Raw genomic sequence first — 27,751 nt, forward strand, 5'->3', positions numbered from 1 at the left:
TAGCTCGATTTTATTTTAACTAGAGATGTGAGTCACAGCTCTATGTTTTGCTGAAACTGCTGGCCAACTAAGCAGCGTAAAATATGTTACCAGCTAGCACAGGGGTTATCATAGGGTGACCAGATGTCCCATTTTTAAAAGGGCAGACCAATTTTTTGGGACTTTTTCTTATCTAGGCACCTATTACCCCACACCCCCTGTCCCATTTTTTCCACAGTTGCTGTCTGGTCACCCGAGTTATCACTCATACTTGTAATGTACCATCTCAGGCTGGAGGGCCAGTGCTATAAAACCCATGCTAGGAAATGGAATTGTGTACATTAGAGAGGGTGAGCTGATACAGACCAGGGCCTAGTTCGAAAGTGATTATGGGGCAGGATTAATTCTTAATGAGGACTCAGGCTTCACTGCCACAACCAATCAGATTTTTTTTTGTAATGAAAAGTCCTCTCTCAAACCTGTAACTTTGTCTACCATAAAAACAACAAATTTAAGATGGTCTCCTCCTGCATAAGAGTCACTGTTAGATCTTCCTTTTATCCTTGTGCCACAAACACAATCTAGCAAGTCAAGTTGTTATGAGGTACGAACCCAGTTTCTGTCCTCATGCTGTCTGGGGGGAGGGCTGGCTAGAGGGGAGAGAACAGAGGCTCTGTGTAGGACCTCTATAAACAGTGCAATTCTTTTGTTGACTCTGTTACTGGCCAGAAAACATTCCCAGAGCAATAGTAGTCTCCCCCACCACAGGTCACTCACTGGAGTTTTAAAGAGTCAAAAGTTGGCACCAGCTTCCTTTCGCTCTTCACTAGATGGACACTGGGGGTTGGAGCAGCCAGCTGGAGGACAGCAGTGAGAGTGGCCCTGTCCTCCTAACAGTTCCTGCTGCAAGCTCAAAGAAGGGCTTAAGCTTTTCTCCTTCCTATTCAGGGGCAGCTCTAGCCACCAGCAAAGCAAGCACGTGCTTGGGGCAGCTCATTTGCAGGGGCGGCAGGGATCCAGCATGGGAGCTGAGAACCAACAGGGGGCCCTGCGAGCTGTAGTTCCTTGGTTAGCTCCCTGCCTATAGAGCCAGCCCTGGAGCAGGGAAAGAACTACATTTCCCAGCATTCCCTTGGCCACTACCAACAGGAAAGAGGAGGAGGGAGTGAGGAAGCTGAGACCTAATGTTACAGCCTGCTATGAATGGAGAGCTGCACTGTGAGTAGGGATACCATATTTTAACATTCAAAAAATAGGACACTCCACGGGGAGGGAGGGTAGCCCCACCCTGCCACCATCCACTCCCTCCGACTGCCCCCCATAGCAACCCCAACCCATCCAACCCCCCTGCTCTGTCACCTGATCACCCCCTCCCAGGACCCCTGCCCCAACTGCCCCCAGCACCCCCCTCCTATCTAAGCCCCACTGATCCTTATCCCCTGATTGCCCCCTTCTGGGACCCCACCCCCTATCTAAGCCTCCCCTCTCCTTGTCCCCAACTGCCCCCTCCTGAGACCCTCCCCCAAGTTCCCCCCTAGGACCCTACCCCCTACCTGTCCCCTGACAAACCCCTGGGACTCCCATGCCTATCCAACTGCTGCCTGTCCCCTGAGTGGCCCCCCAAACCCCTGACCCATCTACCCCCCCTTCTCCCTGCCCGACTGCCTCCCCAAACCGCCGCCCCGTCCAACCCCCCCTGCTCCCTGTCCCTTGACTGCCCCCCCCAGAACCCCCTACCCCTTCTCCAACCTCCCAGCCCCCTTACCGTGCTACTCAGACAGCGTGTCTGGCTTTGTGCAGTGCCTGACACGCTGCTGCATACATGCTGCCATGCTCCCCTGCGGAGCCACAGCCCCCCCCCCCCCCCTCCAGCACCTGCCTTCCAGATTCAAACACCTCAAAATTCAGGAGTGCTCAAGCTCAGTTTGGGCAGTTGTTACTTCATTTCTCCCAAATCAAATATACTGATCCACTGTAACTTGCTGTAGAAAAAGTAGGATAAAATTGAGCAAAAAATGCTTTCCAGTGGTTTTTAGGACTGGAATTGCTATTTTCAACAGCCATTGCCTTTTTGTTTGTTTAAAAGGAAGACAGTGATATTGTATTGGCAAATTCCCCATAGAGAGAAAGAGTGGAACAAAAGAATAATAAAGGCACCTCAACTTTTCCTCATTTATGGAGGACAGTCTTATAATACGCATCCAGATATCCTCCAATCACACAAGCTGAAAATTGTTCCACTTTACTGCAGTTCTGTAACCATATGGGAACCAATCCTGTCTGTGTTCTGTGCACATCTAAAATTCCTGCTGAATGACCTGCCCTGGGAGCAAGTCACCAGTGACCAGGGCTGCGGCGGAAGGAGGGTGCAGGTGTCGGGGGAGGGGGGGGGGAAGAGCCCAGGGCTGGGGCGGCAGGTGTTTGTGTATGGGGGCAATGGTGGGGGGGGGGTAGGAGGAGCCTAGGGCTGGGGCGGCAGGGAGGTGGTGAGAGCCCAGGGCTGGGGCGGCAGGGGGGTGCGAGTCGGGGGAGGGGGGGAACCCAGGGCTGGGGCAGCAGGGAGGTGCGGGTGGGGGTGAGAGCCCAGGGCTGGGGCAGCAGGGGGGTGCGGGTGGTGGGGCAGAGCCCAGGGTTTGGGCAGCAGGGAGGTGCGGCGAGGAACCCAGGGCTGGGACGGGGGGGCAGCCAAATTTGTTTTTGCTTGGGGCGATAAAGAACCTAGAGCCGGCCCTGTTCCCATGAGACAGAGGGCTCAGTCTATGCTACTGAGCCAGCCAACCTGGCTGCAGGCAACAGCTGGCTGCAGTCACACTTTTGCCAAGAGCTTCTTTCTTTTCCTCCTCTCCTAGCACAGCCTTTGTAGCATTGCAAACCAAGCGACTAGTGTCAAGCCCACCACTGCAAACATATCACAGGGATGTGGGTAAGACACTGTGCTAGTGTGATGACAAGTAGGACCTTAGGCACATTCAGTACCTAAGCTAAAGCCTCACTCCAGCCAAAGCTCTCAGTCAAGTTACAGAAGACAGATGCGGTTCTACGTGTCCTACAGCTTGGAGTGTTGTAACAGGGCTCCCTGGCAGCTGTAGCGTAGAGGCAGCAATTCTCAGCCTTGTGTGATTGTCCCAAGCCTGCCCTCACTCCCATCTTCAGGAGAAGCAGTTTTGTCTGACTGCTTTTTCTCCAGCTACCTACCCCTTGAAGCTAGCCCACATTTAGTGCCACTCTTTCAGCAAAGCAAGTGTCGGATGCACGAGCCAAGCTGTATGAGTGCAGGTGAATGTGGAAGAAAGGTATTTTGTCCCCAGGGATTTAACCTACACCCAGAAGATGGAACAGCTGACCACCATCACAACTGGGCAGCGGGGTAAGAACTGGGAACCTTCCACTTGTGCTCCTTAACTAATAAAAGAATCAGTGCTAGTTGTGGGACCAGGGCAAACAAACCCTTGAGAACAGCTGTTTATAGAAGAGCTGCAGGAATACTGCATTAGCAGAGAACTCCCACAACCCGTTAGCGGTGCTTGGCATGCCACACGAAAGGGTTAGCGTGCCAGTTTGAGTTAACTAGGACATTAGTTACAGCAGCTAAGGTAGTGATGGCAAAAGGCAGCCTCCCTCCCCTCCCAGCCTAAGGGATAGGCTATAAACACAGATGGAGATGCAAGTGGAGTGGGATTTTTAACTAGAGGCCATTTTCCCCACTCTAGTTCTACAGCCCAGCTAAGCAGTGCTCCGGGGGAGGGACCATGCATTGATCACAAAGCCACGAAAACAATCCCACAACCAATTATGTTTTTTTGCAATTCTTATCCTATCCATTCCATTTTTCTTGCCCATTGCACGGCACACTGGTGGTTACACGCACACCACTGAACTGACGCACAGGCCTGAAGATTCCAATGCTTCTGTATTAAAGTGCAACGCAAAAGATATTACAAACATTGATGGCAGAACATTTTTAATTCCAGAAAGTTAGAGCATCTTTGACTCAGATTAAAAAGGTTTCTTAGAAAAGAAAGTTCCTCCCTTGCAGATGGCTGCTATGTGGAAGAATGTCAGGCAGCTACAGGAACACACACACACACGTTGTGTGAGCCTTGCTTGTACGATAACCTAGAACATAGGGAGCAAAGGGGGAAGAAAAAAAAAAAAAAAAAAAAACAGTCCCTACCCTGAGTGAGAACAGGGGGCGGGGAGGGGCTGAGCAGGCCCTACACTGGGAATCAGAGGTGCTCCACTAGACAAGTGTGATTCTCTTTGGAAAGCAAGTTTGCAAGGCATCAGCTCCTAAGGGAGAAGAGAAGGTCCCAACTGAGTTGCTCTATTCTCAGTAACAGCTGAGGGTTAGCAGTAACAGCTACATTACAAACAATATTGGTTATTACTGGTGAACGGGCACTGTCTCACCCCGGGGGGATGCCATGCAAGCAGTAAAGAGCCATCCAGTTACCCCACCGCCATTGAACAAACCAACCCACCCCACTCACTGAGATTCTCTTCCTCACCCCCACTACTGTTCGGATGGCAGCACATTCACACCAGCACGGCTTTAGTTGCACATGGAGGGAAGACAGACCCCTCTCCGCCCCCACCCAGTGCTTTCTAAGGAAGCCAGCACAGGGAATGAGGTTGCTCAGTAGTCAAAGCAATAGCTTCTGACCCCATCCCTATGGTGAGGCTGTTGCCAAGGGTTATTCTCTCCTTGGTGAAACGTGCTGTCGGAGTAGAATACCCTAATACTTCTCACTCACCCGCACCCGCAGCATGGCTGCTGCTGCACACAGCACTGCTGCACAGAGGGGCCAGTTTCTAGGAGAATGAAAGGAAGATTTGGATTAATTCCCACTCCCATTGGCTCAGAGCTCTGTAGCCCAGATTCCACTCCCCTCCACCCAGTCCCAATTTGCTTTTCTACTGCCCAGCTACACAGGCGTACTGCTTTTAGACAGCCACTGCCCATTTCCAGGTTAGACGCACGGGTTCCTCCCAAGTCTTTCATTGGCCACCTGCAGCAGGTGGACACAGAGTCTCGCTTCCACTGCACTGAACACATCCCCCTCTCCTCAGAAGTACGTTTACAATACAGAAGAGAAGCTTCTCACAATAGAGGGGAGAGGAGGAGGAAGAACCAGGCATCCTTGGATGTCTGCACACTCCACCAAGTGAGGCATCTCGCCTCTTCCGGCCATCTCCCGTTTTGAGAGAGGCAGGTTTCCTGGGAAAGGAGACAGGTGCATACGGGGGGCTTCGCTGTGTCCAAGGCAGGTGTAAAACTGCACCTGTGTTTGCTCCTCTTTCCCGCAGAGCCAGTGATTTAGCCAAAGCCAGTTCATACTCCCTTGCTGCTACTGCTTAGTTAGCATTGTACTTGGCCTCTCTACACTGAAGCCCACACTGCAAAATGTTTAACTAGGTTGAGTGTGTCTCAGGAGCCGTCTCCCAGGTTACAACGTGGCCCAGTTCCAATGAAGCGGAGGTGACAAGCCTCCAGCACTTCACTCGATTCCCTTACAAACGGAACAGCACCCATGAAAAATGTAACATGCTCCTCCTTTATACCAACATGGGGAAACCCAGCAGCCCATTGCCTCTGTCCTTCTTACTTACGGTTGCCTCAGAGGAAGTTTAAAACCACTGTCTCAAACCATTTTCCTTCACTCGAAAAATCAAGAAGCCGTAATGTTTTAGTCCTACGTTAGTGATGCGCTCGCTCTGCTGGTCTAAGATTTCAGCCCTCCCCTCAAACTCATGGCAAAAGCCTCTGAGGGACAGTGCTCTGGCCCTGGGATGGAAAGCAATCAGGCAGGAAAACGCTGCTGCCGCTTCTGCTGTTCCACTTGTATTGTCACACTCAATGTTTAAAGAGGGCAGGTGTTAGGCCACCCAACGCTATGTATATTAGACACACATGAAGCCTAGAGATACACTGAACTGAGGGGGTGGTGGTGAGGACAGAAGTGTCTTTGGGGAGAAGGAACGTGAGCAGTTGGTGGGTGGGTTCCTTCTGTTAGTTGTTCTTTTTCTCAGCAGGAGGTGCATAAGGAGGCGGCTGGTCCTGCAAAGTGAGAAAAAACAAACAGACATGGTGACTGATTCGATCTACAATCAGCAGTGTTGTGTGTAGCTGTTCAGCTTTCCGGGCACTCCCAGGCTTAGCTTATGCACCCAACCTTTGCCATCGGCTACAGCTTGAGAGATACTGAGCTGACAGTGACAGGGGTGGGGCCTATATGTTAGGCTACAGCTACCCCTGGGTGTTTCTTCCCAGTTTCAGTTACATCCCAGAACCTTTGCCAGTCCCATAATGCTTCAAATGAGGCACCACACAAAAAAGATGAACACCAAAAGAGTCCCTTTAAAAGCCCATCAGGATGTGTGTACTTCATTAAGAGCAGCACTGTGATTGGACATTGTTTTGATCCTCATCTTCCTCTCACCCTCCCCAGTGACTCTGTGGTTCCTGTGGCAGTTTGTTAGGACAGATCTTGTCCGTCTCCCCGGCCCAGAACAGTCTAAACCTGCATTACCCTTTCCCTTTAAGTTCCTATATCTGGCTACCCCCATTCTTGCAGAAGCTGAGAAATATATTGTTTCTGTACAGGAACAACTTTCGTGCAGGTCTTAGAGTTCCCTGCCTTCTTGATCAGAGATCAGAAAAATACTAAGACTGATTCCAGGAACAGTGATTAAGCATGAGTATTTTGATGAGCCTTCTTTGTAGGAAAGAGTGGCTAGATCATTTCTAAATAGCATAGTCGTGATCGTAAACCTCCTGCTTTGGGGAGCCAATTGCCTGTGGGGGTCAGAAAGAAATGAGACACCTAGACCCATCTAAGTTCAACTGATCTGGTGCATGTGGGTGGGTCCACTCTCCTCTTGAGGATCAAGCACTGCCCGCAGCTAGATAGATGGGCAAAGAGCCTGCTTAGGTACACCCAGAAGCAGGATACTAGACTTGGTGCGCCGTGGCCCAGCATGGGCTATGCGCTGTGACCTGAGCAGCTGCTGCAGTAGGATGACAAGCTGCCCAGGATTCAGCTGTAGCAGCTGAACAGCAAGTGGGTTAGCGCCGCTTGCCCCTTTGCCCTCCAGCCCAACAGACAACTCAATGTTGCTTACCATAGGCATATAGACATTGTGGGGATTGGCTGGGTTGTAATAGGCACTCGAAGCTGCTTCTGCTGCTTTACTGCCACCTACAGGGTAAGGCAAAAAACACAGTCTTCTTAAGTGTTACAAATAGGAATTCAGCTTCCCAGCCCCCACCTAACAGAGAGAATACCTGTTTTTAAGGTGGGGAAAACACAGTCCCAGACAAGTTAACTGACTTTCCTAAGGTCACAAAATAAGTCTGTAGCAGAGCAGGGAACAGAACCCGCATCTCCCTGCTGTGCTTAAACCACCAGACAATGCTTCCTTGTTAACAGATATCCTGGGCTTTACAGCTCTCTGGGAGTAAGACAAGTCTCCCCTCACATCAGCTAGGTCACACTTGATTTTAGCCTTAAGATAACCACGGCATAATTGTGGACATTAGCCAGGCATAATGCTAGAGTATAAAAATGATCTGGAACATTACATCTCCAATTCCAACTGATCGTATTCGGCAGCAGTTTGGCCTGTACCTGTGGTCATCAACGCAGACCTCCTGTTCCAAAAGGATCCCCAGGTAACACTTTCAGTAGGGTCTCCTTCCTGCTATAGCAGGTGGCTTCTGTCTGCCATACCTTTTAACACAGCTTTCTTAAGCAGACTCTAGAGACAAAAGGTGGCAAGAGGACCAGCTTGCAACATCAGAGCCAGCTCTCTTACTTTTACTTTGGGCCTGATCATGAGAGCAAGGGACTTGCTCATGCTGGACAGAACCAGTACAGTGCTGGGAACTGCCATGTCATCCTCCCCCACCCACCACAAACTGCCTAGAAATGGGTGTGTCATAACTATAAAGGGAAGGGTAACAGCCCTCCTGTATACAATACTATAAAATCCCTCCTGACCAGAGACACCAAAAACCTTTTACCTGTAAAGGGTTAAGAAGATCAGGTAACCTGGCTGACACCTGACCCAAAGGACCAATAAGGGGACAAGATACTTTCAAATCTTGGTCGGGAGTAGGCTTTTGTTTGTGCTCTTTGTTTTGGGGGTTGTTCACTCTTAGGATTAAGAGGGACCGGACATCAATCCATGCTCTCCAAATCTTTCTGAACAAGTCTCTCATATTTCAAACTTGTAAGTAACAGCTAGGCAAGGCGTGTTAGGTTTATCTTTGTTTTCTCAACTTATAAATGTTCCTTTTGCTAGAGGGTTTACCTCTGTTTGCTGTAACTTTGAACCTAAGGCTAGAGGGGGGTCCTCTGGGCTCTTTAAATCTGATTACTCTGTAAAGTTATTTTCCACCCTGATTTTACAGAGATGATTTTTACCTTTCTTTCTTTAATTAAAAGCCTTCTTTTTAAGAACCTGATTGATTTTTCCTTGATTTAAGATCCAAGGGGGTTGGATCTGGACTCACCAGGAATTGGTGGGGGGGAAAGGAGGGAGAATGGTTAATTTCTCCTTGTTTTAAGATCCAAGGGTTTGGATCGGTGTTCACCAGGAAATTGGTGGAGAAGTCTCTCAAGGCTACCCAGGGAAGGGTTATAGTACTTGGGAGGGAGATATTCTGGGGGGGAGAGGTAGACAGTTTCCCAAATAACTCATAAATAATTTGGGTGGTGGCAGCAAAAGCAGATTTAAACTGGTAGTTAAGCTTAGAGGTTTTCATGCAGGTCCCCACATCTGTACCCTAGAGTTCAGAGTGGGGAAGGAACCTTGACAGGGTGACTCTCAGCCTGTAACGAGAGAAAGTCCATCATTCACATCTACACCAGAGAAAATCCCTTTTGGAACTGCACCCTGAGAGTCCCTCCCGCTCCCTTACCTGGCATTCCAGGCTCCATGCAGGCTGTAGGGGCTGTGGGAGCTGTGGGGGCTGAAGGTCCTGCAGTAGGAGGGCCAGGGTAGGGGGGAGGAGGAGCCATATACAGGGGGTTCATGTCAGGAGGAGCTGGGTACATGCCTGTAGAAAGGAGACACATTAAAAAGGTGCTTTAAACCATTCCTGTGGGACGTATTGCAGGTCTAGTTTACAGGCCTGTTGCTTCTGTGCAGAGCGGATATACACAGATTAAGACAAGTCACCCAAGCTTAAACAGCAGCAGCTCCACAGCAGGATTTTATATGGCTGTAGCGCCTTTGACCCCAGAGGGCTTTGCAGACAACAATCACTCCCCGAATTTGCCTGCCATTCTCTGCCAGAAGGTGTCACCCAGCTTAGGATGTCACATCCTTTATTACCTGTCCCACTGGATCTGTAGGGAGACGCAACGATACTCAAGCTGGATTTTACCAGGACACCCCAGTCCTTGCAAGGAAATGCTTCAGTGACCCGGAGGAGTCAGGGCCCTTATAAGACTAACAATGCTGCTCAGAGAGAATGGGCTGCTGCTATACAAGTCATCCCCCAGCTATGATGGAGTCTTGTTCTTTACTCTGACACAGTCCTTTACAGCTCCCAGTACATACAGCACGTGCACGCTGCCTCTCTCACAACACTGGTATGTTACAAGAGGCTGAAGCCCGTCAGAAGGCTTTACCTGGAGGTGGTGCGTAAGGGTATCCCATGGGTTGTGGAGCTGGTCCATATCCATTCATTGATGGGGGCACATAAGGGGAAGGTCCATTAGCTGGGTGGGAGGCATAGCCCCCTGGTGCAGGTGAATAGCCTCCTGGAGCAGGGGTGTACCCCCCAAAGGCAGGCATATAGCCATAGCCAGTATTCTGGGCAGGAGCCCCTCTGGAAGCTACAAAGAATTAAGTTTAGCAAGTCTGACTCAGCACACTGCCATGCAATTAAAATGGAGAAGCAAAGAAAAGGAAAGAATGGTCACATTAAATTAGTCTGATCTGTCATTGCAACAGAGCTTTGAGCCTCTGGGTCCTGGAGCAATGGCTTTGCCTGAAACCCATCTAGCAATAATCTCTTCTTCTCCCAAGTTCACACACTGCTGTGGTAGTTAGCTTTGCCAGCTTGGACGCTGGGGAGCAGGGGTGGACCCTAAGCTGGGAAGAGCTTATGGAAATGACTTAGATTAACCCTGCTCTGCAATATCTACACAGATACTAGCCACTAAAGCTCGCCAAAAACGTCTCCACTGAAGAATGTGGTTTCATTAAGGGAAAAACCCTACACAGTTAAGAAGTTTTTCTGATCAGGAAAATCTATACAAGAAGTTTGTTCCCAACCAAAATGAATTTTTTTGTTTAGATTTATCATCAATTTTTGGAAGCCAAAAATAGGAAGTTTTCCTCCCTCCACTCCATTTTTAATACACTTTCTCCCCTTTGGGAAAATAGGGTTGGGTAAGCTAAGTGTGAGAGTAGTTCCCCCATACTAATCTCATGTTTTCCTACTTTTTCCAGTTGGAAGACAGAGGGGAAAAGATTTTTTTTTTTTTTAAAGGGAATAGGGGGGTCATTCCAAGAATTGGGAATATTAAGTTTTTCAGTTTTCCAAAACCAGAGCATTAAGACCAACAATAGGGTGTAGAATGAAGACAAAAGTTCTCATGGAAAAGTCAATCTTTTTTGATTGAAAAGTTTAGAAGGGTTATTCCCCCTGCTCACCCCAAGGAGTTTACTGCAGCAAAAGTTAAGTTTTCCAGCCAACTCTTCTAGCTAAAGAATAGTCACACCTCTGAAGGTCACTTACCATTAGTGGCAACCCTGAACATCAATTGTCCAAACTCAATGGCTCCTCCGCTGTTGAAGGTCATTTTAAAGGAAGCCTGCCCTTCCCAGCCCCCTAAAGGAGAAAGTGGGAATTACAAATGAAACCATTAAATATACTCTGAAAGATTAACACCAAGAAACTAGTTTGAAATTGGATACAGATTATTAGTTGATTTGTTTCCTAGAAGCTCCCAACTTAAACAAGAGACCAAACAGGGTTTGGACAACTATTGCAGACCTGCCAGCAGGACGGCACCACCAGCTTTCTTCGCACTGGTCACTCAGCCCACTTGTATACAAGATAATCTCAGGGAGACCAGGAGAGGGTTTATCTGGGAATTTCCTTATTTTTTTTAAAAGGAGAGTCTAAAATATGGACATGCAAGAGTTGCTGTAGATCTATATTTTCTGCTGGCAGGCTAACAGAGAATCCAATTACAAATACGATGTAGAAAGGACACATTTCATTCAGCAGGAGCCTGCCCACTGAATGGGAGCCCTTCCACCAAACTAAATGGACTTTGAATCGGGGCCTGAAACGGAAGCCAGGACTGGAATCAAATATTCCATCAGCAGACTCTTCACCCTCTTTGAAGCAGAGCAGCTTAGATAAAGATTACCCAGTTTTAGGCCTAACGGGAGTTTTTAGAAATTCATTAGCACATGCTAAAACCCCAAGAAAAGTCACCCAAACTATACAAAAGGGTGGGTTTCCTTATTGGAGGACACGTGGATAAAGCAAATTGGGAGTTTTTAAAACAAGTTGTCAGATGGGAGATTAAAGTTTGAGTTTTAAAACGAAAAGCCCAGGTTCCAAAATCCCTTGTCTGATTAACTTCTGCCAAGAAAAGTTGTCCGGAGAGACTGTATGAGAAGTTTGGGGTTTTTCTGCACAATGTTAGAGGAGGAATAAAAAAAAATAACCATCAGGCATATAAACGGAAAGGGAATGGCTGGTTCCACAACACTTAAACACTGTGTTGCTCAAATTTTATTCTTTCCTATTGTCTTATCAGTAGTAGTTAAGCTTGGGCAAGTTACCCAATGAATCAGCAACCTACCGCTATAGTTCCCATCATGAAGCAACACCCCAAGCCAGCAAGAAAGGCTGGGGTAGAAGGAAAGGATTTCAAGAAGCATTGACAAATGAACTGGCATAGTAAAAAAGGTATCTGAGACCACTGCAGTGTACGTGCAGAGTAGGTTATGCAGAAAGCTCTAGCTACTCAAGAGCCAGAGTGACCCGGACATGAGTCACCATTACTATAGCAGAATCTCCACAAAGAGTGATTTTATTGCCAGGGAAAGGTGCTGGATTCACAGCCTGGAGACCTAGCCCTCACTAGAACAAATACAGAAGCAGCCAGCAGAGATGTAAGGTTTCCCAACACATCGCCCTCTCCTACCCAGGTGCCTCGAGCCCAGAGGAGCTAGTACTACGACTGAGGGGAGTTGTCTCGGGCCTTTTGTCCTGATTTTTTGTTCTGTAAGTGCCAACAATAATTAGTGCCAACTGTGACTGTTGTTTCTGAGATGACTACTAGGAACTAGAACAAGACCACCAAGTCATTTCAAACAGGGCATCACAAGTGTCAGATGGTAACAATTTTCAGCCACTACTAGCTTGGGGTCAAGTCTGAACCAGTGATATACAGAGATGCACACGCCTGCATTTCAGCGAAGAAAGGTCTGCTGATCTCCAGAGAAGCGTGCTCACTTTGTACAGTCGTGAATAGCAGCCAACAAGATCAGCAGTTGAAGTTGGTGAACCCATCACTTGCCTACCCCCTCCAACTCCCTCTCAAGCTGAGCCTAGGAAACAACTAACACATGCAGAAATTCAAAGATCAAGTAATTTTCTTATAACATTTGGATCATGGTTACAAGTTTATACTGGACAAAAATATCCATTATGAGGCTTTTGGGGGGCTTTCCACTAAACTTAGGACATGCCTATGTGGGAAAATTGACTGGCATATTTCACTATTGCTATGCCAGTCAATTTCTCACGTGGACAAGCTCTGGGCTAGAAATTCAGCAGAAGGGGAAAAAGTACTTGGGAAGCTCAGTTAAGTGTGCTTGGAGCGGCAATGCATTAACACACACCTCCTGCCTCAGCCTGGATCACGCCTTTGATGTAATTGGCAGCGAAGACAGGCTGCTCGATGGAGCACCCTTTCACCAAGTAGAATGGCATCATGAAGGACATCATGGGGTCCTTGCCTTTAGACACAAAGATCATCTGCAAGATAGAGGGGACATTTTAAAGTTGTTAATTTACAATCAGTCTTTATACCTAGAGTGAAACAGGCAGTTTCAAGAGTGTTCAAAGCAGAGACTGCTTTAAAAAGCTGGTAAAGAGAAACTACAGCTCTGGAACAATTAAACATGCAAGTTCCTATTCTACAGCTACATAGCAGTTTTCATCCTGAGAGATCCAAAAGAACTTTGACAATCACATATGTAGGGCTCCCACACCTGAAACACGTGTAACTTCCGCAGTAGCGTGCAGTTGACTGAGAAATATTTTCTCCCTTTAAAACCTCAAATCACTGCACTATTTTCGTGCCACAGTCTGCAGCACTGCAGCTTGAAGTTCCACTGCACTGAAGTGGACCAGAAGTTCTGGACTGCTTAGATGTGTGGTCTTTCTGCTCAAATCTAGCAGCCTGTTTGAATAGTAACTTAGCAGTTACTACGATCATTCTTACATAAGGAAAACCAAAGGCAGGGGATAGAAGAGCAGTGCCCTGGCCTAACATTTCCTCTCTCATTAAAAGGTCTAATGTCACAGGCTATGTGTAACTCACTGCAGCATACAGGAAAGCTGCTGCATTGCATCTTTCACAGCTATTACACCCTTCCGGGATCTAACTCATTGGTGCGTCCAGTGCTTTGGCAGATTCAGTGCAGCATATCTAGTTAAAGCTAAAGTCAAAACAGGACACTCAAACCAAATGAGCAGTGTCCATCTACAGACTTACAAACCAAAAGCTGTGAATTCAGACCAGCTTAGTTTGTTTGGTGACTGTCTCTAGAGAAGCACCGGCTAAGTGAAGAATTCTAGAGTGCTGCTGGCACCCGAAGACTGGATACAGTCCAAAGGGATGAGGAGTACCTGTGGGCATGCAAAATTTTGCATGAGCCATATCATAAGCCACAGGACTGAAGACAGGAAAGATTTACTGTCCATCCCCTCAAGCCAGTACAGAACTGACCCCTTTAGGAGGTTCTCCAGGGCTTTCCTAGTCCAGTTTTTTGGACTACACTGAACAGTTTCCCCTAGTCCTTTGTACTTTCACTCATCAAAACACTTGCAGAAGCATCATAGTCACCTTCAGTAATCCCTGGAACAGCAGGAGAGAGTTTTTTGCCTCCAGCTTTCAAATGTTTACTAAGAAGGGGCTTGTTTCAATCAGGTTAGTCCACTGTGCCTGTATGATAAGCCATAACAGGTCAAAGCCTATGCCCATTTACGTGGATCTAGAGTACATTATAAGTCAACTCCTGTTCCCGTTTAAAAGGCTACATACAGCGGCAACAGGCATGAGAACTGAGAAGCCACGTTAAACAGTGGTTGGCGTTCAGGACAGAGACTTTGGATGTGCGTATGGAGGGTTTGTGTCTCTCTCTCTCTCTGCGCAAGGATTGTGAAGGAGACTTTCAAAGGAAATGGTGGAACCCCCACTGACTGACACTGGAAACAGGACAATGTACAAGACACATGAAAACATGCTGTAGAGAACAATCTGGCACCAGCCCTAGCTGGGAAAAAGGACTGTGGAGAATAGGACAAGCATGGACCTATTTCCACCACCCTCTCCCATCTTGAATTTCTAGCCTCCTCATAACTAGGAGATTTAGCCAATCATTTACAAGCCTCCAGGACTAGAAGCCTGTGGGAGAATGCTGCTGGCTCAAGACTTACCCTGTAGGGGGTGAGGTACACCATTCCCTTCTTGGTGCCTTTGAAGATTTCAGCCTTGTCAGACACATCGCTGAAGGAAAGCTCCACGTCTTTACAATGCTTAAGAATACTGCAGGAGGAGGAAGAGACAGACATCAGGGATGCATAGTATCAAACAGTCCTAAGGCATGTGCAATCAACATACGTTAGTTGGCATGCCAAGGAACAGGTCATTTCCCTAAAAGGCTCAGTTCAGATATGGATCCCACCTTCTCTCTCCGCGTATGCATGCACCGTTTACGCTACTCTCTCAATAAGTAGAGCACCCAACCCTACTCTGCCAAGGGAAGCCTCTAGCCTCGGGACAGTTTGTTTCTCCCTGCATTTCCAAAGACATTTGAGACAGTTGTTGGGGAAACTGTTCATTTCTCATTGAAAGAGACTCAGTACAAAAGGTCACAGCACAGAATAAGCACAACTAACTGCAATATTTCTTTCTGGAATAAGCGCGTTGCCTCAGAGCAAGTCCCTGTCTGACTAGTCCAGTATCCATATGTTGATGCTACACAGGAAAGCATAACCCCAGTAATGCAACCCCAGTTGTGTCCACTGTACTAAAGACGACGATTCTTCAGGCTAACTACAGATGCAGTCACTATTTCCTGTAAATGACCGAGGACTATCAGCAAAGATTAGTGATAAAGAGCAATGCATCCAGGGATAGGAGAACTGGGGAAACACTGTTCCTAGTGGTGGGGTTTAATCTTTTTCAATGATCTAGAACAGAGAGCCAACATGTTAGTGAAGTTTGCTACAGACACTACCCGTGAACACTAGCAATGACAGGAAATAATATAGAGGGACTTAGGGATAACAAATGTGAGTAGAAAAAGTCAATTTGGGAAAATGTGGGGGAAGTGATCCAAAGCAGACAGACAATCAAAGAGAAGCGGAAATACTGAAAGACTTAGGGAGTGATAAGTTTGCAGTGTATTATGCCAGCAAACAAACAAAAATGCACTGCAATCCTGAGCAGCGTACAGAGGCATCATAGATGAGGTGGCTACATAGGACTTGATGAGACCATATTTCAAATGCTCCATTCAGTTTTAGGGACCCTGCTACAGAAATATGGGCAAATTAGAAAACAGCAAAATTATTGAAAGGGACGAATTAAAGGGACTTGCTTCTGAAGTAAACTGAAAGCTAGATAACATTTAGTGGAACTATTTAAGGGAGACACAGGATAACAATCCACAAGTACCTGAAAGGTGTAGCTGTCAAGGACTGAGGGAAATGTAGGGGATTACTGAAAATGCAATACTCTAGTCACACTCCTGCAAGGCTGGGAGGGACAGACTGAGTTACCTAATACAGGGGTGGCCAACCTGAGCCTGAAAAGGAGCCAGAATTTACCAATGTACATTGCCAAAGAGCCACAGTAATACATCAGCAGCCTCCCCTCTCCCCATCAGCTCCCCAGCGCCTCCTGCCTGCCCACAGCCCCCACCAATCAGCACCTACTCCCACCACAATCAGCTGTTTCAGTGCACAGGATGCTGAGGGAGGGCATGCAAGGCTCAGGGGAAGGAGCAGGGCCTTGGGACAGGGGTGGAGTGGGGGCAGGGCTTGGGGGCAGAGCAGGGGGTTGAGCAGTGAGCACCTTCCAGCACATTGGAAAGTTAGCATCTATAGCTCCAGCCCTGGAATCAGTGCCTAGGTAAGGAGCCGCATATGGCTCCAGAGCCACAGGCCTAATAGGTTCTCTCCAATTCTCAGATGCTATGGGGAGACATTTCTTAACTAGGGCAATTGCTCATGTCTAATCCAGTTCTGAATCCCACCAAACTCTTTGCCTCAGCAATATTCTATGGTAGCAAATTTCATAGGTCACTTTTACATCGTGTAAAAATAACTGTCATGTATTAAATTTAAAATGTGCCTTTTTAAAGAGCTTTTTTTAATCATACTTTATACGTATGTAGGTAAAACAGCACTTAATACTTTTAGTATACCAGTGCAGTGGTAATTACACTAAACCGACTGAACAATTTTACTTATAAATATAGGACTGTCACAGGGAGGGCTGGCCCCTTAAGGCAAATTGGCTTCACCCCACCTGTGACTAAGCTTTATCCCAGGTAATAGGTTTGAGGTCAGAGATCAAGTGATTCTGGAAGGTCACCTGGCTCTTAGTTAAGAGGCCAACAAATAGCAGATATGGGGAAGGATCTGGAAAGGGGCCAGGACCTGGTTTATTTAATTTATGTTGGAGTTTTGAGATGTAAACCCGTCCCTGAAGAAGACTGAAATTCTGCTGCTGTTGGGAATTTATATACTGTCCAGCAAGATGGCCTAGCAGCTTACAAGGAAAACTACAGCTGGTCATATAACATTTGCCAAATATTACTTGACAAGTTTTAAAGTTTTGAGCTTCATAATATTACTTATTTATTTTTCTGTTATTCACGCAGCTTAAAGGACAATTTAGTAATCTAGAAGGCAGTTTTCTTTCCCACACTTCTCCATTCAATGTCTTGTGTCTGTCCAGGATCTCAGAGCTACCTTCATACAATTTAAGCAGATTGCCTCCTGACTTGCAGATCAGGTCCAGTACTAGTGGCAGTACCATCCCAAGACACCTGGTTTGGATTTCATAAGTGAAGTTACTTCCTGCTACAAGGAGGTGAGGAGTTTGCTCTGCTCAGACCTACCCCCTCCCCCATCTTCAGAGACAGCATTTTGCTAGTTCCATCCTTGCCCTACTTATTAGTTACTGTTTTGTCATCTACATTGCAAGGGACTGAACTTGTGATTGATTTTGGTGGTACTGATTAGGGTACATCTCCCCAACAGGGATAGGCCAACATACAATCATATTTGAAAGCAGATTGTTCACATACAACCATTTTGCCCAGAGGCTGATGACTTTTCACCAGTGATGCTGTTTGAAATACAAGTAAATAAATACCAAGCTTGAATAGTGAAACTAGGCTGACCAGTTTCATGATTTTTAACCAGGTTTACTTCCTTTTTCATGCACTAACCTAGTGCAGCTGTTTCGGGGCAGCCAGGGAACCAAACAAACCCCGTGACTCCATTGTTTTTAAATGGCACAAAATCATTCTATTTGTTTCAAGTTTGGTAAAACTCCCTCTGTATTGATTTTTTTTTAAAGGGCCTGATTTAGCATGACTATGTGCCTTTAGATTATACCAGCAGCCCAGACATTGACCATCCGTCAGGGTGCTCTTAGGGCCAAGCCACAGCCTCAAGCTCCAGGACCATTTTGGATAACACAGGAAGCACCACCATGGCCACTCCGACCTAAGGGCTCATTCCCAAACTCTGAAATCTCAATCTTTTCAGACTGCAGATTATCCAGAGGGAAACGGGGCAGTTGCAATGGTTGTTCTAGGTCTGAAACGACCAACTGCCAATGGCATCTATACTAGATAAACAAAGAAGGAGAGAGAAAAAATGTTCAGTAGCTTTGGAAAGCCCAAGCACGAACAACAGGTTGAATAAACAATCTAATACTACTACCATGGGTGCAGCTTAATGCAAAGGATTAATGTCTGTAAAGGTGCTGCTTTATTTTGATGGTTCACCAGTTGTGAATAATTGTGCCAAACCTTAATACAGAATCAGACCAGGAAAACACAGGGCTTGTCCAAATCACTCCTCTCCAGCTCACTATTTACCAGAAGAGAGATGAGAAGTGGTCTAGATGAATCTTTAGGGATACCAGAATAGCAGTAGTCCTGTAGTCTCCTTAAGAGTACACTAATGAAGTGAGGAGCCAGAGTTTGAACTGATTTTGTGGTGGGTTGTTTTGGGCATAGTCCCCTAAGAATACTATGGAATCTCTAATGGCCATGAGCAGTCAGACTCAGAATTACATCTCATTTGGAAAAAGCAAAATAGGAGTTAGAAAGTCAGTACCTCCTGTACATACTCAGTAGTTTAAAGCTAGTGCAGATTTGTGGACAGGGAGAATTAGGTCTCAAACTAGAGGTACATTTAATATTTAGAGTATGTTTATTGGAGTAATTTACTGCAGGTCTATTCAGAAAGTGACTACTTCCCTATTTGCAACCTGAGCATATTTAATTCAGACCTCAGCACACACCCAAACCCATGCAGATGTTGCTAATGACCTAGGATTGCACACACTGCTAATGAAAGTGCAGGTAATGCCTTGTGATGGAGCTCAGACACTAATCTGCTGACAAGCTAAAGCTCATGTGACTACAGATTCACGCCTATGCATTTCCTCTGGGGTTGTCACGCCCATTATTAGTGAGCAACAGCTTTCAGAAAAAAAACAAACTGCCCTGCTGCCAACTTGGGAGTTGGTCAGAGAGCACAGGAAAAAAACTGATGCCGAACTCAAGGAAACAGTCTGTAGAGAAGAAAAGCTCCTTAAAGAGAGTGGGCTAAAGGAAGCTGGGTTTATCCGGGCAACGATCTAATCACTGCTCATCTCCCAGCGGCCTCTGGCCAGTTCCCCTAAAGAGCTTGACAGTGCTACGCCCCCCCGCCCCCTCAGTCTCCGCTCACTACCCGACACACCGACTTTTCCCACCAACTTTTTAATTACTCGGCAGTCAGTGACCGATGGCACCTGGGTCAGGCCTGAAGCTACCGGGATCGGGTTTGAAGAACTGAAGTTAGATACGGATTAATCCGCAACAGCGAGTGTCCCGGGCAGGGCTGCCTCAGCCGGGCCAAAGGGCGAGACCCGAGCGGCAGGACAGCCCCCCTTCCCCGTCCCTCCGCTCTTCGGGCCGGGGAACCCCGGGGCCTCCGCGGCGCCCGCAACGTAAACAAACGAAGCGCCTCAAGTCCTGCGCCGGGGGCGGGCCGGGAAAAGCCCAGCCCGGGGCGGCCGAGCAGGGACATCGGATCCTCCCGGCACGGGGCAGGGCTGGGGCCAGCGGCCGGACCAGGCGAGCCGCTGCGCGGGGGCCGGGCGAAGCGCGCTACGGGCAGGCGCAGGGGCTCGGAGGGGCCGGGCCGGGGATCTGGTTCGGCTCGGGCCGGACCCGCCTCAGTCTCGGAGGGGAGGGGCCGCGCCCCACCCGGCACGCGCGGGTCCCCCCCGCGCCCCGGTACCTCTCCCCGGGGGGGACGATGACCCCGCCGCCCTGCGAGTGGTTCCTGTTCAGCGCCATCTTCCCGGCCAATGGCAGCGAGCGCCCCCCCGCCCGCCTTATGCCGCGGCCCCGCCCCGTGACCTCATCGCGCACAGCCCCGCCCCGTGACCTCATCGCGCACAGCCCCGCCCGCGGGGACTCGGGATAGAGCCGGGGGCGGAGGGAGTCGCGTGGGCGGGTAGCTAGAGCGCCAGGCAGAAGCGGGGCTGGACACATGGGGCGGTGTTGGAGGGATGGGTGGATGGACGGACGGAGGAGTGGAAGGATGGGTTGACAGACAGAAGGACGGAGGGATGGGTGGATGGACAGACAGGTAGGGGCAGAGGGACGGGTGCGTGGACGGACACAGGAGCGGATGGGTGGACAGAGGACTGGAGGGATGAGTGGATGGACAAACAGAGAAGTGAATGGACGGGCAGACAGAAGGATGGGAGGGATGGCAATGGACAGACAGAAGGATGGGAGGGATGGGTCTTTTCCAGTTTTATAGCGCTGTGACAAAGCTGTATCTGAATGGCTAATTTCTCTGTCTCCTAAACTTTTTAATCAAAGAGCTGTTTGCTCTTGAGGTTGGTGAAATCCACATTTTTGTTTGCTTGTTTCTCATTGGTCTAGAAGGGCTGGTTTGATAACCTGTTACTAAAATGCCAACTCAAAGAGGTAGGAGAATATTAACCTGATGGGAAAGGACAGCTGAGAAGAAAAATAGCATAATGCAGGTTGAGAGTCAGCAGAAGGATGAGGCCACTGAACCAGATTCCAGATGGTTTCACCTTGCTAATATGGTTTTGTAAGGCAATGTAATGTGCAGACCACCAGCTTGATTCAGAAGGGCAGCAGGTGCCTTTTGACAGAACCAAAGTGATGTATTCCTTACAAAGGGGTAAAGGAGTTCCAGTTCCCCATAGACCTTCCTCGGGACATTTGACAGACTGAAAGACAGAGACAGCTTTGCCGTTAGACCAAAGGCTCTTCTACCATGTAGTTTTTCATGTATCTAACCCAATATTCTGTAGCCTAAGGTTTGGGCCGGCTTTCTTGTAGTAGCTGTGCAGGTGAGTGCAGATTTTACTTATCCTCTTATGGTTTCTTCTCTTGGTTTCAATAATTTGCCAATAAAATCTATTTTTAGTTGCAAGTACCGTAAGTGGGTTTTGAATACTATTCAGCGTGGATAATCACCTCAGAGAGAATCTGACTTCTGACTAACAGGGAGGTAGGGACACAAACCATAAAAGCCAGAGTTCAAGGTCTCAGGCACAGTGGCTATTGGGTTCCCCATTCTCAAACACTGCCTGAGCAGCTGGCATGGTCCCATGTGGTACAGGGAGAAGCAAATCAGTGATCTAGTGATCAGACACTGAGAATGTGGGTGAGACCTGCCAGCCAGACACATGGAAAAGAATTCTCTGTAGTAACTCAGAGGCCTCCCCGTCTAGTGGCCCATCTCTGGCTGCAGAGGATATTTGCCAGTCACAGATCGGCTACATGCCATTGTAGACAATCACGTCATACCATCCCCTCCATAAAAAGCTATTCAATACAGCCCTTCTGCTCAGTCGGGCTCTGCAGAGACCTCACATCACTCCTTGCAGGCCAATGACAGAAGGACCACTTATAAATGTGTGGGAAAAGGATTCTCCGACTGTCCTACAATTCAGAAGGCAGTCCTCAATCTACTGGCTCTACCCTACACACCTGTGAGCCTAGCTTTCACGACAGTTCCAGATTTCCAACTGTATGTACATAGAGGTTAAACTCAATCCCCCTCTGCCACCCAGCATTCCAGTTCTGTGAGCCGATCTTATTAATCTCCACCAGTTCCCTGCCTGGGTGGACCCTGGCTTGTGCAGGTTTAGGCCAGACCTTGAATTGAGAAGAAGCTTGGAGGGGGATCTTCTAGAAGGGCTGATTCCATCTAGCCTTCCTACGTCAAGCTCTGGTCTTCATGACATCAACAGATTTCAGAAAAGCATCCAAACACTGATGGGAGTTGAGAGAAGAGCAACCCGGATCATTAAAGAGGCTGGCATGTTGACTTGTGAAGAAAGAGAGAGAAATATTTAGTGTTGCTAAATGACAACTGAGAGACTCTGAAGGGTGTAAACACCAAGCAGCGAGAAGAATAGTTCAGGATATTTTAGGGGAGTATAAGTAGGAATAATAGGGGTTACCACTTTAATATATGACACATCCTCTAGTTAGAAACTCTCCTGCATGAGAAGATTATCTAATAGGTCTTCTCTGCTGTAATTTAAAGGAAGCAAAAGAATATCCCAGCCAAATATCAAGGAACTTTGCCTAGTCTATTAGGCAGTGAAATGTTCTCCCAAGAGAATAGGGGGAAGTCTCATCACTGGAGTGATTAAAATCAGATTGGACAAAGTCCAGGATAATATACAAAATGTAAGGAATCAGTGAGCACTGGATGGGGGACTGGGAGTAGGGTGACCAGACAGCAAGTGTGAAAAATTGGGATGGGGGTGGGGGGTAATAGGAGCCTATATAAGAAAAAGACTCAAAAATCAGGACTGTCCCTATAAAATCGGGACATCTGGTCACCCTAAATGGGAGGCAGCAAGCAAGTTGTGACCTAACAGCTCTTTTCCAGATCTTATTTTTTATTATTCCTGTTACCTGGACAGGCCCCTGCCTGTAGTTGCAGGATTGTGCTACACAAGGATAGTGCCAGATGGATATTGGGGCAACTCTAACTGTACAGGGGAAGGAAAGTAAAAAAAATGAAGTGTAAAAAAACAAAACAAAGAAGAAACAAGACAGGCACTTGTTCAAATGGCGACATTTTGTTTAATCATACAACACAGATAGAAAGTTAAGTCTAGCGACATTTACACCACAAGTTTGTGTGATTTCGTTCTATCTCGACCAGCGCTGGACTGATACAAGAAGACTCCATCATGATACTGTCAGTGTACGGGAGTGCCAGGAACCCGGTTTCATTTGCTTGTTCATGCTTCCATTTTTTGCTCTACCATCTCTCAAGTAAAATTAACTGTCTTCCACGGCACTTGCTTCCAAAAGAAAGAAGTACAGTCTAGATTTCTGAAAACCTGTGGGTGCGTCTTGAATGGCGGATGGTGGCACAGTATTTCCAGAACCAAGGCAGGAGTCACCATTTATTTCTTTTCTCTCTCTGCCCTGTAAGCCTTGGTGTCCTGGAGCTGCCATACAGATTCATAAGTAACATCGAAGGGGAGTAGACGTCCCCTGATTGCTAAGGGGCTTTTTTCATTCTTCTTTGTAGAGTTCTGTAATAAGGTACATCAGATTTTGGTATGTACCAAATGATTTTCAGGTTGGCAGTAGGGAGAAAGGAAAACTCGGGGTGCTTTGTCACCCACTATTAGTTGAAATATGTTGGGCGGGAACATGCAGCTTTAAGAGTGGAGTCACCTGTTTTGTTGTTGGGCATCACCAATCCATCCACTGCACTGCACTGGCATTTGCTCTGAAATCAGCAGCCTTATATCTTTCTTAAGCTCAGGGGTACTGCACGGGAAGGTGCTGCATAAAGGATATGGGGGCTGGAAAGGGGAGAGAGTGTGGGCATGACAGCCAACATCAGAGGGGCATGCTCAGAGGTTGGACCATGCTTTGGGGGAAGAAATAACCTGTTAAGAAGTGACCCTAGATTCCTTATGGTTTGTTCAAACAACAACAAGTGGTTCATTCAAGGTACAGGATGTTCCCCATCCTTGGTTTTTAAAAGCACATGGTGATGGGGGAGGCAGCATAGCTGTGGTGCTCAGGAGGTGTGGATTCTAGTCACAGCTGTGCCCCTGATTTGCTGGGTGTTTTTAGGCAAGTTGTGTAACCTCTTTGCCTCAGTTTATGTCTGTAAAATGGGAGTAATTGTTACCCACTTTTGTAAAGTGCTTTGAGATCTCTGGATAAAAAGCACTACCTACTTACAAAGTATAGTTATTGTATTTAATTACTGTCTTTAATTTAATAGTTATTGTATTTTATTAAATAATGTATTTTCTCCAGGGAAGAACTTACTGCAGCATCTGATCTGCATCAGCATCTGATGTTTCCAGTGAGGTTCAAAATTTTCCCAGTTATATTTACTGATGGACAATGTTAAGTGTCCTTAGGGGAAAATCTTTACATTTTACAAAAAACCCCAACCCCAAGAAAACACTCCCTCTTACCAAGACACGGCCAGTTCAGTCCTTGAGCACTTCACTTATATGTTTACCTCTTTCCAGATGCCTACTTAGGCCTGGTCTATACTGGGAATGAAAACATCCTGTTAGAGAATGTGTTGACTAACACAATGTTGCTGCTATTAATTAATTAATTAACTTATTTATTTACTTACTTATTTACGAACCAACCATAACACATAGGTGCCATAGGCATAGAATAGGACCTCACTGTGTTAAATACAGCTTTGTCCTTAGTGTGAACAAGGACAGGTATGTTTAAAAACATGAGCTGGTCAGGGTTAGTTCCCCATAGGATTAACCATGATGAGTTAACACATTTTTTAACACAACTGTCCTTGTTCACACCAAGGGTAAAACCATGTTTAACATCATGTTAGTTAAGACATGTTAGTTAACATGCTAACAGGACACTTTTTTCCCAGTACAGTAATAATAAGAATACCTATTTCTTATATAGCACTTTTCATCAGTAGATCTCAAAGTACTTCACAATCTGTAATGCAGTTATCCTCTTGTGAGGTAGGATGCATTATTATCCCCATTGTGCAGACGGGAAACTGAGGCACAGCGAGACTGAATGACTTGCACAAGGTCACACAGGATGTCTGGGCAGAGCAGGGGATTGAAAGCAGATCTTCCACATCCTAAGACAGTGCCCTAATCACTGGACCATCCTTTCCCATATGGGCTAGGTTGTGCAACCCATATTCATCTTGGTGAACACCTCCTAACTGGAGGAGTCAGAGAGACTTTGAAGTCACTAGGGCTGCTTGCATGAGCAAGTGTTCACCTGCTTGAGAAAAGGTTGGACAATCAATCCCTATATGTTAGGAAAATGCTTAGCATATTGTGTGGGTGCCAGTAAAATAATATCTATTAAGGAAGATCATCTTACACAGGGGGTCCGTGAGTGGCACGAGAGAACTGGAATCCCTGGTTGGACGACCAGGCCCAAGTTCCTCCACAGAAGACCATATCTACTACCCCCCTTCCACATACACGAGCCCCGTTGACACAGATCACAGAGCATAGCCCTAGTACTTATAATCCAAGTGACAGACAAAGGGAAATTGGTCACCTTTGTGCATGTGGCCTGGAACTGGCCATTCCTCAGTTAGCCAGGGAGATATCCACACTCTGCAATGACCATTCTTCAGGCCCCAAAGTCGCAGAAATGACCTTACCACTGCACAAAGAAACTCTGATGTCACTGGAGTTGATAATACCCCGGTATGTTCAGCATGAACAGGTGCAGTTAGTGGGGAAGCCAGCTTGAGCGTTTTAGGGTACATCTACACTGCGATAAAAAACCCTGCGACAGCAAGTCTCGGAGCTCTGGGCAGCAAACTCAGGCTCATGGGGCTTGGGCTACAGGGCTGTTGAATTGCATTGTAGACATTTTGGCTCAGGCTGGAGCTTGGCCTCTGAGACCCTCCCCCCTCATGAGGTCTCAGAGCCCGGGCTCCAGCCCAAGCGCCTACACTGCAATTTTATAGCCCTGCAGCCTCAACCCAAGGCAGCTGACCCAGACCAGCCACAGCTGTGCGGCAGGCATTTTATCTCAGTGTAGACATAGCCTTAGTTTCCCCAGCATGGCAGGGCTTAGGCTCCATCCTTCAGCCTGATGGCTAGGAGAAGCACTGATGGAATCTTCATCCTGCTGTATGGGCAGGGGCAGCCTTCCCCCAGCAGCTGGCTGAGAACAGCTGAGATGAAGGCTTATGGGCAGCTGCAACACTGAAGAGACCTTCACTCTGCAGCGGGGTTGGGGACAGCTGATATGTTTGGCTGCTCAGGAGCAGAGGCCCCTGGTGGGTTGAGGACAGCTGAGACGGATTGATGGACAGAAGCGGCATTGAAGATGCTTTTGCCCTTCAGTGGGGTTTAAAACAGCTGAGTTTGATGGACAAACAGGAATTGTTCTGCGGAGGCTTTTGCCCTGGATGGAGAAAAGCACTACAGAAGATGTTTTCACCCTCCATTAGGTCTGCCCTACACTAGGTCTGAGAATGCCTGGCCCAGATGGAATGATGGGAGCAGCAATGAAGGCCCTCTCCGTGCAATGGAGCTGGGAGGAGTTGATACAGATGGATGGACAGAGTAGGGCTGAGGGGACCTTTACACTTAGTAATGTTGAGAATGGCTGATCTGTATGGACAGACAAGAGCGATGCTGAAGAGCCCTTTGGCCTGCAGTGATAGCACTAGCTAACACCACAGACCCAGCGCAGGCTTCTCTGACGCAGCTCTGCTAATGCATGTCACTTCTAGAGCGCTCCCTGCTCTTCCAGTCCTGGGTTTCACATGGTTCTGCCAGCATACCTCAACTGCAACACTCCCAGAACACCTCAGTCCTGACCTGCAGCTCTTTCTGCTGGTTGCCGTGCTGGATGACTCAGCAGTGCTAACGCATCTCAGATGTGACCTACTGCTCTTCTACTACTAAGGGATGACCACTAATCATGGGACCTGCATCCTCTTAGGATCAGAAATCACCAAACTCATTGCAATTGTTGTCAGGTTGGACTGATTCCAGCAGCTGTCTGCCATCTTTGTCAGTCTCGCTGCGTTCTAAACAGCTAAGCGAGATAGAGGAATGCTTGGGCTTCAGTGTTAGAGACTCCGCTCCAAAGCAGGAAGAGTTAGCCAAAGACTCAAAAAGTAATAGCAATTTTTTTTTAAGTACATCAGAAGCAGGAAGCCTGCTAAACAACCAGTGGGGCCACTGGAAGATCAAGGAAGGACGATAAGGCCATTGCGGAGAAACTAAATGAATTCTTTGCATCGGTCTTCACGGCTGAGGATGTGAGGGAGATTCCCAAACCTGAGCCATTCTTTTTAGGTGATAATCTCAGGAACTGTCCCAGATTGAGGTATCATTAGAAGAGGTTTTAGAACAAATTGATAAATTAAACAGCAATAAGTAACCAGGACCAGATGGTATTCACCCAAGAGTTCTGAAGGAACTCAAATGTGAAATTGCAGAACTACTAACTGTAGTTTGTAAAAGCAGCAAAGAGTCCTTATAGACTAACAGACGTATTGGAGCATGAGCTTTCACCCACGAAAGCTCATGCTCCAATACGTCTGTTAGTCTATAAGGTGCCACAGGACTCTTTGCCGCTTTTACAGATCCAGACTAACACTGCTACCCCTCTGATACTTAACTGTAGTCTGTAACCTATCATTTAAATCAGCTTCTGTAACAGATGACTGGAGGATAGCTAATGTGATGCCAATTTTTAAAAAGGGCTCCAGAGGTGATCCTGGCAATTACAGGCCTGTAAGCCTGACTTCAGTACCGGGCAAACTGGTTGAAACTATAATAAAGAACAATATTGTCGGACATATAGATGAACATAATTTGTTGAGGTAGAGTCAACATGGTTTTAGAAAAGGGAAATCATGCCTCATGAATGTACTAGAATTCTTTGAGGGGGTCAACAAGCATGTGGCCCAAGAGGATACAGTGGATATAGTGTACTTAGATTTTCAGAAAGCCTTTGATAAGGTCCCTCATCAAAGGCTCTTACCAGAGTAAACTGCCACAGGATAAGAGGGAAGGTGCTCTCATAGATTGGTAACTGGTTAAAAGATAGGAAACAAAGGGTAGGTATAAATGGTCAGTTTTCAGAATGGAGAGAGGTAAATAGTGGTGTCCCCCAGGGGTCTGTTCTGGGACCAGTCCTATTCAACATATTCATAAATGATCTGGAAAAAGGGGTAAACAGTGAGGTGGCA

The 27,751-nt window shown here is 47.2% G+C and overlaps 2 protein-coding genes across 12 annotated transcripts in view; both read right to left on the reverse strand.

Moving 5' to 3' along the window:
• Positions 1-3,872: 3,872 nt before the first annotated feature.
• WBP2NL (WBP2 N-terminal like) lies at positions 3,873-19,915 on the reverse strand. Of its 3 annotated transcripts, XR_006172856.2 has the most exons (9): positions 19,778-19,915; positions 14,681-14,789; positions 12,859-12,994; positions 10,733-10,825; positions 9,618-9,824; positions 8,903-9,040; positions 7,102-7,178; positions 4,734-6,037; positions 3,873-4,269 (listed from the first exon to the last, which is right to left on the reverse strand). XR_006172856.2 is itself a non-coding variant. In XM_005302619.4 (8 exons), exons 1-8 carry the CDS (start codon positions 19,834-19,836, stop codon positions 5,990-5,992), a joined length of 867 nt encoding a protein of 288 aa, XP_005302676.2. In that variant the 5' UTR covers positions 19,837-19,915; the 3' UTR covers positions 3,873-5,989. The 3 variants fall into 3 exon arrangements, 2 of the variants coding, with proteins under 2 accessions (XP_005302676.2, XP_065419037.1); XM_005302619.4 differs by having other exon boundaries at positions 3,873-6,037; XM_065562965.1 differs by lacking the exons at positions 3,873-4,269; positions 4,734-6,037; positions 7,102-7,178 and adding an exon at positions 8,003-8,813.
• Positions 19,916-22,603: 2,688 nt separating this feature from the next.
• SEPTIN3 (septin 3) overlaps positions 22,604-27,751 on the reverse strand; it is a 52,279-nt gene continuing 47,131 nt past the window's right edge. For all 9 annotated transcript variants that reach the window (XM_065562936.1, XM_065562919.1, XM_065562925.1 and 6 more), the window contains one exon: positions 22,604-23,087. The gene's annotated coding sequence lies outside the window, so the exon portion shown is untranslated. The remainder of the gene's footprint in view (positions 23,088-27,751) is intronic.

The sequence above is a fragment of the Chrysemys picta genome, chromosome 1 (assembly GCF_011386835.1).
Source record: "Chrysemys picta bellii isolate R12L10 chromosome 1, ASM1138683v2, whole genome shotgun sequence".
NCBI lineage: Eukaryota > Metazoa > Chordata > Testudines > Emydidae > Chrysemys > Chrysemys picta.

Excerpts from the sequence above, each read along its gene's own strand:
- WBP2NL (XM_005302619.4), bottom strand. The coding sequence starts at position 19,836 with ATGGCGCTGAACAGGAACCACTCGCAGGGCGGCGGGGTCATCGTCCCC. Across the intron at positions 14,790-19,777 it reads ATCGTCCCCCCCGGGGAGAG|TATTCTTAAGCATTGTAAAG; the intron begins GTACCGGGGCGC and ends CTCCTCCTGCAG. Across the intron at positions 12,995-14,680 it reads TGTACCTCACCCCCTACAGG|ATGATCTTTGTGTCTAAAGG; the intron begins GTAAGTCTTGAG and ends TCTATCTTGCAG.